This window comes from Eptatretus burgeri, chromosome 17 (assembly GCF_056783735.1).
Source record: "Eptatretus burgeri isolate ZD-2024b chromosome 17, Ebu_testis_v1, whole genome shotgun sequence".
NCBI lineage: Eukaryota > Metazoa > Chordata > Myxini > Myxiniformes > Myxinidae > Eptatretus > Eptatretus burgeri.
The window spans coordinates 21,634,683-21,653,731 of NC_140977.1; the positions used below are offsets into that span (position 1 = coordinate 21,634,683).

The 19,049-nt window shown below is 44.1% G+C and overlaps 1 protein-coding gene across 6 annotated transcripts in view; it reads right to left on the minus strand.

The window, feature by feature from the left end:
* RAPGEF2 (Rap guanine nucleotide exchange factor 2) overlaps positions 1 to 19,049 on the minus strand; it is a 201,489-nt gene that overhangs the window by 120,375 nt on the left and 62,065 nt on the right. For all 6 annotated transcript variants that reach the window (XM_085861240.1, XM_085861243.1, XM_085861238.1 and 3 more), the window contains exon 4: positions 18,173 to 18,256. In XM_085861240.1, coding sequence (XP_085717366.1) covers positions 18,173 to 18,256 — 84 coding nt within the window. The remainder of the gene's footprint in view (positions 1 to 18,172; positions 18,257 to 19,049) is intronic.

The following is a 19,049-nucleotide window of genomic DNA, read 5'->3' on the forward strand; positions in this document are numbered from 1 at the left end:
TGTTTTAATCAACAAACTAAATTTGAACATTCACGTATTTCGTCTTGATGAAAATATAAACAGGTGTGTAACCGGTGGCCGCATCATGAAGGGCCGTGCAAGAAGCAATTCCAGGAAGCGTGTCTTACCCAGATGTTCAGGGTTATTTTTGATTCGTCACATGCCTCACATATTTCATTAATTCGAGGATATTTAAAAGATATAAAACAAGTAAAAGACGTCTAATAAAAGCTGTCTCCAGAGAAGGTAGCGACGCAAACCAGAATTTTCTACGATGATTCTGTACCAAACCATCAAAAATCGAATGTTTTGGATGTTTGACCTTACTGTGACCTTAACCTTTGACCGATTTTGACCAAAATCTAATCAGCGCTAGCTATCACCCTCCTGAATCACGTGGTGTAATTTGACATTGGTAGCTTCTTCTGTTCTCGAGTTATCGTGCCTCCAAACAAACAAACACGCACGCACACAAACACACACACACAAACAAACACACACAAACAGATGACGGAAGTCACCAATATACTTACGAAATCTAAACAAAGCCGGGTGAAAACATAACCGCCGTCCACCACCGGTGGTGGAAGTAAATAAGTATTAATGACAGCAATCAGCAGGAGCGAAATGCTGGCTTACGTCCTGTTGACCCGAACCCTCAAGTGGCATTCCAAGACATCCCAAAGCAGATCAATTGGGTGAAAGTTGGAACTCCAGGATGGCCAGGACAGATATTTAGCATTCTCAAATAAACCCTGAACTCTCTCGAGCAATGCATCACAGCTCGTAGTGAAGTGTTGTCCCAAATATCACAAAAAGAAAAAGCAAAAACAAACAAGCAAAGACGGCCTTCATTGTTAACGGACTCCAACCAATAGACCGTTCTTTAAATTCAAGCAGCGAGCATTACCTCCATGATCATGAAACATTTGAACAACATTCACAGCACATGCCAGGGCGATGTCAAACCAAAACTCCTCGATTGGATACAAACGTGCACTGCTATTCATCACTCCGGATGAATAGTTTGCTTCAACAATTCAACACTACCTTTTGACATTCTCGGCCACATTCGAATCCAAAGTGTTATGAGTTTTGGGGTGTAGCATCATGGAGCGCAATATCACTGCCAAAAATGATTTTTTCATTCCAAGAAACAAATTCTCTCTTTGGCAGTGACAAGGAAATTCAGATGATTAATTTTCTGAAAATAAAAATTTAAAAAAACCCTGGAGAAAGTTTTACAAAAACAAGAAGTAATTTTCTTCAAACAAGACTTTTTGCTTTTCTTCTTCCAACAATAGATAGAGGCCCTCAAATATCAGATGGGAGAACGGGGCCATCTCTCTGGAAAAAAATCTTGTGCTTTCGATACAGTCGAGCATCCTGCCTAACTCTCCAAACTCGATGCCTATGGCATCCAAGGACAACTACACACGTGAGTGAGTTACTAACTTGCACAACTCTCATCGCCAACGTGTGCCTCTCGACGGGATCCTCACAGCTCCTTTCCCCATCGAAACTCGAATGTCCCCAAGACAGTATCTTGGGCCCATTCCTGTTCCACATCTTCATCAACGATCTTTCCGATTCTCTGTAAATCCTCTTTATCTTTTTGCTGATGACTCCACCCTCTGCCGTGACATCCTTCAGCTAGACCGGTAGCAGCCTCTTCCCTCTCTTCAAAACTTTACAAAACCATAAATTGGTCAGACACTTGGAATGTCTTTCAATCACGACAAATATATCTATCTATCTGTCTCTCTCTGTCTCTCTCTGGACCATCAGGCAACACCCCCCCCCCCCCCCCACAATCTACTTTCTCAACAATCCTCTTGAAGATATTCAGTCAATCAAGTGCCTGGGTCTCACTATCAGCCACCATGATCTTTGTTGGGCAAACCACACATCTAAGTTGGCCTCCAAAGCCAGCTGAGCATCTGAGCGTCCTTCGTCATTTTCATCAAATTTGGCACATTTGCTCTCCAGGGGATTCTAATCAAATCTGCCTGATTGGCCAATTGAAAATCCAAATTTTGAAAAAAAAAAAAAAAAAAAAATAAGGCAACATCACGAATCAATGTTGGATGCTGGCTGAGATTGATGAATGTTTCAGAAACATCATCAAAGACGTTCCAAGTCTGCCATGCAGTTTTCTTCCCTTTACCGCAGAAGGCAGACATGACGTCACATCCAGTGAACGCATGGAAGTATGGGATCCCTCTAGCTTTCTCAGGCCCTATTGCAGAAACTACCTCATGGACTGGAATCCATCGCGCCTTGGCTCCTTGGCCAAAGGCAATCCACATGTTCTCAAGACCTAGTTCCTGGAAGGATGGCAGTACAGATATTGCTATGACTAGTACGTCCGTGTCATTAGCCTTAATGATAATGGACTTGCTACCATCCGTCGTTGCATCCCTGGCATGTACAAATATTCGAGTGTCAGCTTCTTCATGACAACATGGAGACACAGCATCCAGTGACTTCCTTGTGTTGCCAATGGCGTCTTCTCCTTTTGTGACAATGACTGTGCTTGTCATCTGTGCTTCACACATCTTTCCGCAAGGAAGTGAAACAGCTCAGTCTCGTTGCTGTCATCTCGAAGAAAGCTTCTCCAGTTACTTGGGGTCTTACTGGTTCCTGTCACTCTTCTTCTGATTCCTTGCCCCCTTTTCGACCTTGCCTCGGACTTCAGACTTGACTTCTTGTACACATCAAACACTACGTCCACCCTCTCGTACCTGGCACCATAGGATTCCACCTTTGGGATGATGTCTTCTTTAGCATAGTCATCAAATATCTTTGAAGTGCGTGGAGGTAGGGCATTGATAAGTGCTGAGCCATCAATGATGACTGCATCTCCCCTTGGTTCTCTGTCTGGGATGTTCACTTGCGCTTCAAGAATTTCAGCCAGCTGTGAGTTCAAATTTTTTTGAAGTTTTTTTTTTTTTTCAAATTTTTCAAAATTTGGATTTTCAAATGGTAAATCGGGCAGATTTGATCAGAAAGCCCTGCAGAACAGAAATGTCAAATTTGATGCTTGTATCATAATTTGCACGATTTTTCTACTATCTACTACACTAATAGCTGGTCACCACCTCAGGTCACCCCCTCCCCCCCTTCCATACTCATGATCTTTTCTACTTTCTTCAATCCTCCCAAGCACATCGCTTCCTTTCTGGTTTATTGTTTCCCACCCCTCCCCCCCCACCACCACCCCTTCCTCCATTCAGTATTTTCGTTCAATTTCTGTTTCGTACCCAGATTCATCCTTCTCCCCTCACTGCATGTAAACTTGGACCCATCTTGTTCACCCCATGTGTCCCTCTTCTCGCTCCACCTAATCTTATTCTTCCCCATGTCCATTCTTCATCCAAATGTCCCTCTAAACTGCTGTTGGTACGTTCCCCCACCCCCACCCATTCCATTCTACTTCTCCTTGTTCTGGTATTTTCTGGTCCATTCTGTGTTCTACCTCGTCCGTGAACCTAAAATTCTATTTTTTATTTTTGTTTTTAAACCAGGACATATATCTTCTTCAAACAAATCACATTTCATCAAAAAGGATGTTTAAAATAACCCAGTCATTCTCAAAATGGGATAAACCAGAGAGTTCACAGAACACCTTACCCCACACAGTGTTTAAGTATTTAATTCAAATGAAATAAAATAATGATTTTAAAGGTCATATAAACAAAAATAGGACCACTGGACCTGTAGCTTATCTGGGCCCTGGCACAATGTAACGCAAATTTGGCAGCATTCCAACTGGTGGGTCTGGAGAAGAAGATTTTTGAAGGAATTCACGACATTTTCCCAAAAATTGACCTAGCCGGCCATTTCGACACTTCCGGCCACGTGATCGGCATGACCTCCGCAATTTACGATCCCTACCTTGGCCTAATGTTGCAATACAAATTTGGTAGCATTGTGACTGGTGGGTCTGGAGAAGAAGATTTTTGAAGAAATTTACTGTAGGCCATTTTGACCTACTTCAAGTCATGTGACCGGAACGAGCTTTGTAATCCCCGTTACCAGTCAGGATCGGAACGTTGCTGCCACATTTCAGCCGGATCGGCAAAGCGGTTTGGCCGGAGAAGTCGAAATAGGAGACGGACGGACGGTGCACAACGACAATACCTTATCTGGAATTCCAATTCCAGATAAGCTACACATAATGTTGTTGCTTTATTTATTTATTTTCCTTGGAAGTGACATGACAAATTTTCTGAAAACCAACACAACGTCTTCCATTAGCTGTATGAAGAACAAAATATATCACACTGACACGTATTTAAGCATAAGCAATGTTATACCACAGCATGGACATGCAAATTAAATTGATACTGTTCAAATGAAGGAACAGCTCACCAACAATTTGCTTCGAAGTGATGGAGTGAAGCTGAATCCAAACAGGAAAGAGCAGACCTCAGGGGACAATTCATTTGTGAGCCACAAACTTCCTCAAGCCTCAGTTGGCGTTCGTGATGTACGTCGAGCTTTCGTTGAGAGTTGTTTACATGCTTGGAACATTGCGGAATTTGGGGCATTGAGATTCCAGTGAGGAGGAATTTGCATGGGTCAGTGGTTCACATCAATTATTCAAGATTTGTATGTGGAAAGTGTTCTGTAGCCGTGTCCTGTGCTCATGTCCTTTGCGAAAGGATGGTGACCTTCAGCAGAGGGACGTGTCGACGTTCGTCAATTTAATGTTCAGGACCAGTGGTTGAGACGATCTCTCAAGCAAGTAAAACTGTTAAAATTAGATCTACTCGCAAATAGAAGAGCAAGAGGAACAGAACTTTGTAATTTCCCCACTGTGGGGGAAAAAGAAATGCATCTGGTCCCCAACTCAGGGACAGGCGAGCGGTATAATCGAGCTAGCTCTTGGAAAGGAACAGGCTAAAAGATGCTCGGAACTGGTAAAGGGAGCCTGAAGGCACAAACCGGTTCATAATAATAATAATTTAAAAAGTACAGGCGATATGAGAGGGACAGGGCCAGGGAGGAGGGGGCAGAGGTCGGGGAGGTGCAGAACCTGGGTGGAGGAGTTGCAGCGATCAAAGTCAAAGGCATGTGGCACTGCCGCTGGAAGTGAATTTGTGCACCGTGAGTGATCCTTTTGCCACAGAGAGTGCCCATGCATCAGGCCTTACTGCAAATGACTGCAAACCGTAGCCTAATGTGCTTACAAGAGATGTCGCTGAAAACGCCTACTGTGTGAACGAGCACCGTTCAGCACCAGACATTCCAATGCATATGCTGGATAAACCACAAAGCACATATCGAGTGTGGGGCCGTCTGTCTCTGTGTATCACTCTCTGTGTGTGTCTGTTTATTGTACCTGTGTGTTAAATTACGTATTTCTGGACTTGAATATACGGTACAGGTATAACTTGTGTTCGATCTACAGTAAAAGGCACAGCTTATTCATGAAATTAACATTTAAACTAGAAATCACTCAGAGCGACACTTGGTGAAACAGAACGAACTACAACGGCACTCGGTAGAGCGCCTACCTCCGCCCGGCTGAACAGTTTACGTTTTGTGTCCACCTAGAGGCCGGATCTGAATCCGGACCTGAACCAACATCGAATTTGTTTGTTCTGGTCACCGAACCAACTCATTCACCTAGTTTTGTCCAAACTAGTCTCCAACTTTTTGAAACATCATGCTATGTATTGTTTTTGGCCGCATTTCTCAATGGTGAAGAACCACTTAAAAAAAAAAAATTTTTTTTAATTCTTGCATCCAGATTCGGCTCTTCACCAAAAATCAATCAAATTCTTCCTTGTCACACACCCAGCCTATCCACTGAGTTTCATCAAGAATCCGTCCATAACTTTTTGAGATATCATGCTATGTATAATTTTGGCCCTATCTCTCAATGGTGAAGAATTACCCCCCCCCAAAAAAAACATTCGACCATCCGGATCCACATCCTGATCAAAAATTTGTGTGTTGCTGTCCTTGGCCGGTCACCGACATACACAAACAAGAAAAAGAGCAATCAGAGATTGCAGAGCCTCACCAGGATTTTTTGGGTAGTGTATTTTGTGTGGCGTTTATGTACTGGTGCGTTAAATGATTAATAACATAATTAGAACTGACACTTTATAACTGCTGGTAATGATGACCGGGTACCAAGACATCCCGCTCTGATTGGAAACTTGACCCTGACCGATGACGTCTATTATTATTATCCAATTGAATTCAGAATGGGATTAAAACAAATTCAATTCAAATCAAATCAAATGGAAGATCAATTAGGTGCAGTCCTTCATTGGAGTCATCAGAAGGAACCCGAACAAGCAAAAAGCAAAGATGAAGTCATCAGTCGGAACCTGGACAGGATTCGCATTTCAGCTGCTACTCCGCTACCCTCAAACCCATCCACGCACAGCCAAGTGAGCCTTTTTCAAAAAAAACAAAAACCACAAACAGAACCGACAGAAGATCAAAAAAAATAAAATAATTCTGGCTGCCAGACCATGTATCCGATCAAGTTGAAATAAAAAAATATATTCCCCATCACCACTAGATTCCAGAAAAAAAATTGTTCAATATTTTTCATCAATCCAATATGGCTACCAAACCATATGACCAATGGCATCATACGTGTGAACCTTTTGTTCCTCATATGTAAAGTTTTGCCTCGATACCGGGCGTAGTGGCGTGCGCCTGTAATCCGGCTACTCGGAGGCTTGGGTTGGAGGATCGCTTGAGGACGGGTACTCTGCGCTGGGCTATGAGAGGGTGTAGGGCAGCCCGGAATCATGGCGAAACCCAATCCTTATCCCTGTATCGTAAGAGGCGACCAGGGTTGCGTCAGGAAGGGCATCCGGCGTAAAACTTGTGCCAAATCAGTATGCGGATCATAACGGATGATCCGCTGTGGCGACCCCTAACGGGAACAGCCGAAAGAAGAACAACATGTAAAGTTTTACCTCGATCTGTTCAGCCACTTCAGGAAAGAAGATTTTTGAACGTTTTAAATATATATAAAAATATGGCTGCCGAATCACATGACCGACGACATCAATTTTTTTTAGATGCCCTGCCCTACATGTGAAACACTGGGATAACGGTCTGTAGCTGGGCAGAAATTCAAATCCTGGCTTGACGTCTTGGAGGTGAGTGTGCCTACCTCGTCTATCCTGCTCGCTCATATATCGTGTCTGATACTGAATTTAGCTTCTCACGTTAGTTGTTATCCCCATTTGCGAGTTTCAGAAGGCGGGAAGAAGTTCTCCCAGAACTCAAAATCTCTACCTCCTTTTTCGGTAAAAGATCACTATTCTTGTTCCAAATTGTCAACCGGTTCATGGAACTTTCTCCTTCACCGTTCATCCCACGTGCTTCATGTGCAGAATACGCTTTGAAGTGGAGGATAACTTCCTTCTCCTCTAAGCTCCAGTTCTGTTCATTTAATCTTCTGCGATTCATCTGGAACTTAGTAGTTGTGCTCGGACAGAGCTCTACACCAAAGCTAAAAAGGTGTCGCCTGTTCAACAATCAACAAGGCAGGGATCCCCTACCTCACTGGAGAAGGTGGTCATTATCCTTTTCAGCACAAACTCCAGCGACTCGGTGTGGCCGCACAGACTTAGGATCTTCCCCACACCAAGAAACCACGATTTATGGACCAAGCGGTCTCCTTATCGGTGCTGCACCACACCCCTCCCCCCTCCATCCCTGAAGCGGCAATCATACAGACCCCAGCTACTTTCGGTGTGGACTCCAGGGCATGCCCGGTCTCAGGTGTGTGTGTGTGTGTGTGTGTGTGTGTGTGTGTGTGTGTGTGTGTGTGTGTGTGTGTGTGTGTGTGTGTGTGTGTGTGTGTGTGTGTGTGTGTGTGTGTTTCTAAACTAATGTTACTCCCCCTTTTAACAAAAATCTCATGCTACTACCCGCTTCTGAGGCTACTGCTCCTGTGCCCCATTATCATTATGGATGATATTATTAGCCATTATGTATGATGTTGTGCTTACTTATGCTGAGTTGTTATAATATATGTGATATAAAATAACCCTTTACGGTTTTCCCAATTCTGCACACCATACCCACAATCTCCACCCTCCCCCCCTCCCCACACCCACCCTGGCCCAACCCCCCTCTCCACCACTCTCTCCTTGCGTTAAAACTTAAATGTTGGAATAACTCTTCAACTAATTATTTTTTCATGTTTTCTTTGCTATTGCCTTTTGATTGCCTGTACGTCCTCTTTTCAACAGCCTGTTCCTTTACATTACCAAGTGCATCAACCATAGCTGATGCGGGAACACTCAATGTGATGGAAACATCGTGAACACTCGTACCGCCAGAATGGTGACTGGTAACCCATTACACATGAAGGTCACTCAGCTGCACCTCACGGCATCTTGATTACGTCCAAGTTTCAATATCCCACCGCACCACACAAATTTTCTGAAAGATGCATTCTTTCTTGTCCCCCAGTACATTCCTGCGCATCCACAACTGCCTCGCTCAGTTTTCACACTTCGGTTCACAGATTCCTGTAACGAAGCTGTTGCCAACAAGCAACTTGCAATTTCAATTCAAAATCACAAGATCGAACGAAGGCAATCGGTCTCGAATCTGCAGCGTTGACATCCAAAATCCAAATCCATTGGGACCATACTCTGTACAGAACTCTGGTGCTGCCGAAGCAGTCTCCTGGGATGTTGGGCAGGATGACAGGCTGTCAAACCCACATGGTATTAATTCAATGGCAAAGTAAGATTTCAACTCGGTACCCTCGGATCCCAAGTCCACCACCCTAACCATTAAGCCAACACCAGGCATGTTGACATCAGAAGACGAGCCAAATCTCACCACCGTGGGCCTCAAAGCTGACCTCTCTTCTCTGTTACCGTACGCTTTGACCTGGCAACAACTTGTTCAGCAGGTCTCTTGTGCTCGCTTAGTTTAGTCAGTCCATTTGATTTCCTTCATCCATTAAGGATCGGTCCACAATCCATGCTTCCCTCGACAAAAGCCCAAACTTTTTTTTTTGTTAAATTGAAAAGGTCACATCCAAAATGTGTCATTTTCAACACCTAATCCACTCCCACATTACTCACAGAATGCACCCGTTCACACGTGAAAGCCTTCAATTGCAAGAGGCTTTAACACCTCATTGACACCAGGATGTGATGGCATCCTCAAGGTCTGGTCTACTTCTTGTTCTTCTGTGTGCAGCAGAAGGCTGTGGGGTAGCATCAATGGCTGAGGGCGTGGCTGTACCTTCTGGAAGTTAAGGGAGGAATTTGTAATTTGTACAGAGTGCGGGCGATAGCTCACCAACTCTTTGCGAACGACACCGTGGGATCTTCAAAGCCCACCAACTAATATCAGCAGATGGGACGCCGTTTAACATCCATCTGAGGGACGGTGCACACATTGATGAATCACCCTGCCTGTGAAACACCGGTATGACAGTTTAAATCTGGGTTGGGATGCTTGCTTTACTGAACTCTGGCTGACATCCTCAAGGCCTGTTCTCCGGCATTGTTGAATTTCAACGTTCGGGTAAACGTTATCGTTCCATCAAGACCAACTGTAATTGCTTGCATGACAGCTTTTACCCAACTGCAATCTGCAACCTGAATTAATCTGTCTCAAGTGTTGTGAGGATCTAAAGAATGGTTATGGATATTTTAAACCATGCCACTCATTTCATTTCAACACCAAAATGGTGTTCGTGGCTGTCTATTCACAATCAATCCATCTCTATCTGTCTGAATCAACTCCCTAGGCACGGTCATATATCTTATACCAATAAGTGTGTGTGTGTGTGTGTGTGTGTGTGTGTGTGTGTGTGTGTGTGTGTGTGTGTGTGTGTGTGTGTGTGTGTGTGTGTGTGTGTGTGTGTGTGTGTGTGTGTGTCTGTCTCCTCCATAACTCCAAAACCATAAAACCTAGCAGCCTGAAACTTTGCATGCATACCAAGAAAATTCCATGGAAGTGCAAGAGTGAAAATTGGGTGTTTGGGTTAATTAAAACACCTCTTTTGAAGATAATCAACGTCATTATTTAATTATATCCGAAATCAGAAGATCCTCGGCCACCTCACTCGCTGGGGTCTGAAGCTGCCATGTTTTTTGGCCTGCTCGACCATGCCTTGACTTGGAACAGGCCGCAACGATTTCTTCCCAATAAAGATTTGTTTTCACTTTCCTCATTTTATCGAATGCCTGTTCATCATAGCTACGAATCGCTGGGTACATTGCAATGCTTATAAACATCCGGAGACGCCGGCGTCCGTTGCTTTCGTTCATATCTGCACACGAGATCACCACGAGTATCTCTTAAACTAAGAAGAATTACAAAAATTTAGCTCCAGAATCGAACTTACACGCAGTTCCGACTCCGAGAAAAGTGTTCCTTTTTTCCAATTCAGACATATTTGACATTGTCGGCGTCTCTGGGGACGTTTGTCTTTTTTTTCTCTCTCTGTCTGACTGTTTGTCTGTCTCTCCCCCACCCCCCTTCCTCCCCACAGTATAGCAACGTTTGGTGAGGCGTAGCTCTCCTCACCCCATCACCCTTCCTCCTCTTTCTCCCTCCCTCCTCTCTCTCAACCTACCTACCCAAAGCGATGGGTTGTATTTGCTTGTGTATATCTATGTGTAGAATTGTTTTTTTTTTTAAGAAGAAGAAGGCGCTTACAACCAAAAGTTAAAAAAAAACAAGGACAAATGTGTCCAAGAGCCGCGTCCTAAAGGTTTTGTCTTCACCAGAAGAAGAAGAACAAGAAGAAGAAGAACAAGAAGAAGAAGAACAAGAAGAAGAAGAACAAGAAGAAGAAGAACAAGAAGAAGAAGAACAAGAAGAAGAAGAACAAGAAGAAGAAGAACAAGAAGAAGAAGAACAAGAAGAAGAAGAACAAGAAGAAGAAGAACAAGAAGAAGAAGAACAAGAAGAAGAAGAACAAGAAGAAGAAGAACAAGAAGAAGAACAAGAACAAGAACAAGAACAAGAACAAGAACAACAAGAACAAGAACAAGAACAAGAAGAAGAAGAAGAAGAAGAAGCTCTCTTAGAGCCAGCGTTTGCTACGTGAGACACGGCTAAAAACTAGATTGACTCCACTAATTTGAGCAAAAAAAAACAACTATATATATATATATATATATATATATATATATATATATATATATATATATATATATATATATATCTTCTTCTTCCTCTTTCGGCTTGCTCCCGCTAGGGGTCGCCACAGCGGACCAACTGTCTCCATTTTGCTCTATCCTCCACATCTTCCATTGACACTCCAACCACCCGCATGTCCGCCCTCACCGCATCCATGAACCTCTTCTTTGGCCTTCCTCTTCTCCTCCTGCCTGGCGGCTCCATCTTCAACATCCTTCTCCCGATATACTCCGTTTCCCTCCTGTGCACATGTCCAAACCATCGCAATCTCGCCTCTCTCACTTTGTCTCCAAACCGTCCTACCAGCGCTGTCCCTCTAATACACTCATTTCTTATCCTATCCATCCTCGTCACTCCCAACGAGAATCGCAGCATCTTTAACTCTGCCACCTCCAGCTCTGCTTCCTGTCTTTTTGTTAGCGCCACCGCCTCCAAACCATACAACATAGCTGGTCTCACTACCGTCTTATATACTTTCCCCTTCACTCTTGCAGCTACCCTTCTGTCACAAATCACTCCTGCAACTCTTCTCCACCCACTCCATCCTGCCTGCACTCTCTTTTTCACTTCTCTCCCACACTCTCCGTTACTTTGGACAGTTGATCCCAAGTATTTAAACCAATCCACCTTCCCCACCTCAACTCCTTGCAACCGCACCATACCACCACCCTCCCTCTCATTTACGCACATGTACTCCGTCTTTCTCCTACTGACTAACATTCCCCTTCTCTCCAGTGCGTACCTCCACCTCTCAAGGCTCGATTCAGCCTGCTCCCTACTCTCCCTACAGATCATGATGTCATCCGCGAACATCATGGTCCATGGAGACTCCAGTCTGATCTCGTCCGTCAACCTGTCCATCACCATTGCAAACAGGAAAGGGCTCAGAGTCGATCCTTGGTGCAATCCCACTTTAACCTTAAACCGGTCCGTCATTCCTACCGCACACCTCACCGCTGTCACACTGTCCTCATACATATCCTGCACGATCCTCACATACTTCTCCACCACTCCCGACTTCCTCATACAATGCCACAACTCCTCTCTTGGCACCCTATCATAAGCTTTCTCTAAATCCACAAACACACAATCTAACTCTTTCTGGCCTTCCCTATACTTCTCCATCAACATTCTCAAAGCAAACATCGCATCAGTGGTGCTCTTTCCTGGCATAAACCCATATTGCTGCTCACAGATCGTCACCTCTCCTCTCAACCGAGCTTCCACTACTCTTTCCCACAACTTCATGGTGTGGCTTAACAACTTTATCCCTCTGTAATTTCCACAGCTCTGCACATCACCCTTATTCTTGAAAATCGGAATCAGTACACTTAATCTCCACTCCTCCGGCATCCTCTCACTTTCCAAGACTTTATTAAACAATCTGGTTAACAACCCCACTGCCATCTCTCCTAAGCACTTCCATGCCTCCACTGGTATTCCATCTGGGCCAACCGCCTTTCCACTTTTCATCTTCTTCATAGCAGTCCTCACTTCATCCTTACTGATCCACCCCACTTCCAGATTCACTATCTCCACCTCTTCCAACCTTCTCTCTCTCTCATTTTCTTCATTCATCAGCTCCTCAAAGTACTCCATCCACCTTCTCAACACACTCTCCTCGCTCGTCAGCACATTCCCATTTGCGTCCTTTATCACCCGAACCTGCAGCACATCCTTCCCAGCTCGGTCCCTCTGTCTTGCCAATCGGTACAAATCCTTTTCCCCTTCTTTTGTATCCAACTTCTCATACAGCTCGTCATATGCCTTTTCCTTGGCCTTAGCCACCTCTCTTTTTGCTTTTCGACGCCACTCCTTGTACTCCTGCCGACTTTCTTCATCTCTCTGACTATCGCACTTCTTTTTAGCCAACCCCTTCTTCCTTATACTTTCCTGTACTTCCTCATTCCACCACCAAGTCTCCTTATCTTCCTTCCTCTGTCCAGATGTCACACCAAGTACCTTCCTAGCTATCTCCCTCACAACTTCTGCTGTCGTTGCCCAATCATCCCACCCATCTTTACCACCATCCAACGCCTGTCTCACCTAATCCCTAAATTTCACGCAACAGTCTTCCTCCTTCAGCTTCCACCATCTGGTCCTTGGTTCAGCCCTCACTCTCTTCCTCAACCTCACCTCTAAAGTCATCCTACAGACCACCAATCGATGCTGTCGAGCTACACTCTCCCCTGCCACAACCTTACAGTCACTAATCTCTTTCAGGTTGCATCTCCTACTCAAGATGTAATCCACCTGTGTGCACTTTCCTCCACTCTTGTATGTCACCCTGTGTTCCTCCTTCTTCTTGAAATACGTGTTTACCACTGCCATTTCCATTCTTTTTGCAAACTCTACCACCATTTGCCCTTCCACATTTCTCTTGTTGAGACCGTACCTCCCCATCACCTCCTCATCCTCTTTATTCCCTTCCCCAACATGTCCATTGAAATCTGCTCCAATCACCACTCTTTCATCCTTGGATACACTCTCCACCACTTCATCTAACTCACTCCAGAAATCTTCTTTATATTCCATCTCACACCCCATATGTGGGGCATATGCACTGATGACATTCATCATCACCCCTTCAATTTCCAACTTCACACTCATCACTCGGTCAGACACCCTCCTCACCTCCAATACCCTCTTGACATGATCTTCCTTCAGGATTATCCCGACACCATTTCTCCTCCCATCCACACCATGGTAGAACAGTTTGAAACCACCTCCAATGCTCCTCGCCTTACTCCCCATCCACTTGGTCTCTTGTACACACAGTATGTCCACCTTTCTTCTCTCCATCATATCAGCCAACTCTCGCCCTTTGCCAGTCATCGTCCCAACATTCAGAGTTCCAACTCTCACCTCCACACTTCTACCCTTCCCCCTCTCCCACTGCCTCCGGACTCGCCTTCCCCGTCTCCTTCTCCTCCTTCGCCCAGCAGTAGCACAATTTCCACTGGTACCCTGCTGACCACCGGTACCGGTGGCGGTCGTTGGTAACCCGGGCCTCGATGGTAACCCGGGCCTCGACCGATCCGGTATGGAAATTCGTTTTGTTGTCCGCATAATGATTTGGCATAGGTTTTTACGCCGGATGCCCTTCCTGACGCAACCCTGGTCGCCTCTTACGACACACAGGGATATGGTACACCTATTCTAACCGGGGCATACACCAGGCCCAGTACAACTGGTGCTCATTTCGCCGACCTCGGAAGGATGGCAGGCTGAGTCAACCCCCTGGTGTTTTCGACTTGGTTTATATATATTTATATATATATATATATATATATATATATATAGATACATATACATATATACATATATATATATATATATACACATTATATATATATACACATTATATATATATATATATATATATATATACATATACATACATATATTAATTCAGTGTCCCAACGGGGCTTGAACTCAGGACCTCTTGGGTCCCAAGCCACTGCCCTTACCACTGCGCCAACACCAGGCTATATATATATATATATATATATATATATATATATATATATATATATATATATATATATATATATATATATATATATATATATATATATATATATATATATATATATATATATATATAATTATATATATATACACATATACATATGTCTGTGTGTGCACCTCACATTATTCCCAAAGTCCTTTGACCAATGTCGACTTCATTAATTACGGCAGGTGGCTAATATTATTCCAATTCTTAAAAATAGGACCGCGCGTCCTGAAGCTCACCTGGATCAGGAGCAACAATCACTTAAACCCCCCGCACACCCTCTTCGACCCTTATTTTTTTAATGCAGTCAACAAACTTTAGTACATCACGTGTGATGAAGGTTGTGTTCAAGTTTCATTGAAATTGTGCGTATCATTGCAGAGAAGAGAGCAAATACCTATTTTGGGGGGGGCCAACCCCCCACCCAACCCCCACCCCCTAATCGACCCATTTGAACGAGTGCAGATTTGATGTGGTCGATACACTTTTGTACATCATGGGTTATGAAGGTTTTGGTTAAGTTTCATTGAAATTGTGTGTGTAGTTTTGGAGAAGAGAGCAAATACCAATTTTGGGGGTCAAACACTCCCTCCCCAGGTCAGGTCAGGTATGGGAGCATGCCCCGGAGCAGCACGTCACTAAGTCCACTTTCTGCTGGTACTCCAGGGGCCTCCATATAGCCATCCCCCAGGCAGATGCCTGGCCCATCCCCATTCCCCATCTCCTTGAGATGCTGATCAACCTGCTGCAACCACGAGATAGTGTAAAGTTTTTTCCTCATCCAATCAGCTTGTCACTGGATGTCGACAATAAATACATCTTGCATCGTAACCGCACATTTTTGCTTGTAGCTATTTTTTTGCAAATTATAATCCCACTGAAATGGCTGTTTGTTTTTGTTGCTCACACGAATGCCATTTTGGGCCTTGAAATTCTGCATTTGAACTTCGTGCCGAAAGGGCCCTTGAGGATTCCGAATTGAGACGCTGGCATTAGAGCCACCGTTTGATTTCTTTGGAGAGCACCATGGCCACATATTCGTGCATTCCACTAGACTTTTGAAAGTGAAAGGATGTGAGTGATCTTTGGTTTGTTTTGCAGTTTCTCTAAAAGGTGGTGCCTCAAAGAGGCGGAACGGAAGTGTGGTGGTCGGCACAGGGTCTGGACTTTGCGAACTTAGCCAGGAGGGTTAAACTGATTTAGTTGAGAAGGTCTATTTTTTCAGTTGAGTTGATTTCGTTGAGAAGGTATGTTCAGCCAGGAGGGTTAAAACCATCTCCCCAACCCCCCCCCCCCAAATACACCCCTTTAATGAGCACAGATTTTGATGAGATTGATACACTTTGGTACATCAAGGGTGATGAAGGTTGTCGTCAAGTTTCATCGAAATCATGTGTGTAGTTTTGGCTGGAGAAGAGAGCAAATACCCATTTTGGGGGGGGATCAACCTCCCTCCCTGTAAACCCCCTGAATGAGTGCAGATTTTGATGCGGTCAATAAACCTTCGTTAGACATCAGATATGAAGCTTGTGGCAAAGTTTCATCAAAATCGTGCGTTTGGTTCAAGTGATAATGACTGAAGTGTTTCCGAACTGACTGACTTACTGACTCACTCACTTACCCACCCACCTACAGATACTGTTCGATCGCATAAGCTGATCTGGCTAAAGTCCAGGTGAGATAAAATGGTAGAAAAATATACCTTCTCAACTAAATCAGCTTAACCCTCCAGCTAAGTTCCCAAAGTCCAGACCCTGTGCCGACCACCACACTTCCGTTCCGCCTCTTTGATGCACCACCTTTTAGAGAAACTGCAAAACAAACCAAAGATCACTCACATCCTTTCACTTTCAAAAGTCTGGTGGAATGCACGAATATGTGGCCATGGTGCTCTCCAAAGAAATCAAACGGTGGCTCTAATGCCAGGGTCTCAACCTGGAATCCTCAAGGGCCCTTTCGCCACGAAGTTCAAATGCAGAATTTCAAGGCCCAAAACGGCATTCGTGTGAGCAACAAAAATAAACAGCCATTTCAGTGGGATTATAATTTGCAAAAAATAACTACAACCAAAAATGAGCGGTTACAATGCTGGACGTATTTATGGTCGACATCCAGTGACAAGCTGATCGGATGACGAGGCCCTGGTAAAATAAACTTCCGAGTGCAGTTCTGTTGCATCTCGTCTTGAGAGATTACCCACCTCTCACTATCAATGAAAATCAGGCCTAACCTTGGAAGACACCTCACACAAGCCGATTACATATCGCTCACTGCCTCGACACATTGCATCTTGTCACAAGGAGATCAATTATGTTTGTATTCATGTCTGTCTGTCTGTCGACCATAAAAAGCCATTCATGTCTGTCTGTCGGTCTATCTATGGAAAAAGTTCCACGATGTACTTACGCCATTTCATTACGTACTGTTTGAACATCAGTTGCACCATGACTGAATCAATTACAATGTTCCTTTCAAGCCATGAAACACCTTAAGCCTTTTAAGACACTTTAAATATTTTCGACCCACCTCTCTCAACCTTCAGACCCTGTACACCCAACAAACCCATTTGACCCTTAAGACCCCTAAGACGTTTTCATCCCCTTTAAAGACTCCGTAGACCTTTTCAGACCTTTACACCCGTTAGGCCATTCAAACCCCTTACACCCGTTAAACCCCAAAGAGCCCCAAGTACCTTTAGACCTTTGAGATCTTAACTACTATTGGAACATACCCTTTAGAGTTTAGACACTCAGTACCCTTTTGACCTCTGAAGCCCTTTGGACCTTTACACCTTTTCCACACCTTATGGCTTAGACCCTTTAAAACACACACCACGCAAACATCAAGAGTCTTCTTGCAATATACAGACTATACTTTTCTTTTCAGCAAGTAATGCGCAATCTCGAGCCACCCCGAGGGTGGATACTCTGCTAGTTATGTAGAAACGGGGAGGGCAGAGGCTGCAGAGAGGAAATGGGGAAGGTGGTGATAAATTGGGAATATTTAAAGTGGAAAGAAAGAATGTGGCAGAAGAGGAAAAAGAATGAAGGTGAGGAGAATGAGTAAGGAGATAGAAGAGTGCAAGGCACATGGGGGGAGGTGTGGGGAGAAAAAAAAAAAAAAGAATGCACAAATTTTGTTTCGAAAAAAGAAAAGAAAGAAAGAAAGAAGGTCTCTCAAGCCATGAAACAAAGGGTTGCAGCTTTACGATGACAACTTCGTCATGTGCGATTTCCTGCCATTGGGGTCACATTATTTAGTGCACATTTTACAGTTACAAATTCAAAACACCCATCATCAGAACTAAACGGCATGAAAGCAGGAAAATAACTGAAAAGTACGTCGTGCTTAGAAAACGCACTTTGCAAGTTCCCAGGTAAATGCATGTCGGAGAACGTACAACTGCAGGATCCCAAGATCGGTTCCATTAACTGCCAACACACGAGACGTCAAGGGACGAATAGAAGGAAAGAAATCAAATGCTGTGCTACCCACCTGCTCCGAGGCAAGAACATGGAACCATCAATGAACACAGACCCGGACAGCAGGATGTACCAGCAGGAGCTTGGCTTGTCATGACTGTGTGGTGGCAAAGGGAAGTGAATCAGATGCGTCTGATGATAAAAGGTTATTTACAATTTTCAGTGACACTGACTGGGTGAACAAAGGTTTCATTAGCCCTATAATGCAAGAGAAAAAAAAAACGTTTATCTTTTCCTCCAAAACAACTTCAAAACCAAAACATTAAGATTCCTATTCAAGGATAAATGATGTCTTGGATAAAAGATGCAAAAGTGGCATCCTCCATTCATCAATAACTCTGAGATTACAACATATGAGGACGTAAGAGGGAAGATTACTAACTTGGAACCAACAACAATGGAAGCTTACACCAAATCCGACACTTACACTCCAAGTGATAATTAATGGAATTCTATGTTCTCTGTGTGTACATATTGTTACGAATTTGGAAGTTTACTGCACTCAACATACAGGTCCTATCGATCAGTTATATCGGTAAGTACGTGTTGGCAGTTAGGGTCCCATCCCTAGTCTAATGGGTAATTAAATGTTCCTGCGCTGTGTAGTTATTTTAATAGTCAGGTTTTCTTTTTACAACACCACCAACACCAGCGTCATCTTCCCTTCGCTCTGCTCAACACCATTGTCTGCGTGTGTTCGATCACGTACGGGGGCGGAGATTTCCTTCACCTCAGATCGAGACTCCGCCCAGAAGGGCAGGGGAGTGCTCATTGTCCAACCAAGAAGCTCAGCACCTCAGGCTGGCTCCGCCTTAGTCAGACAGAGTGTTCGGCCCCAGCCAATCAGATCCCGTGACAGGAGGAAAGGGCTCCGCGTGATGTCACCACGC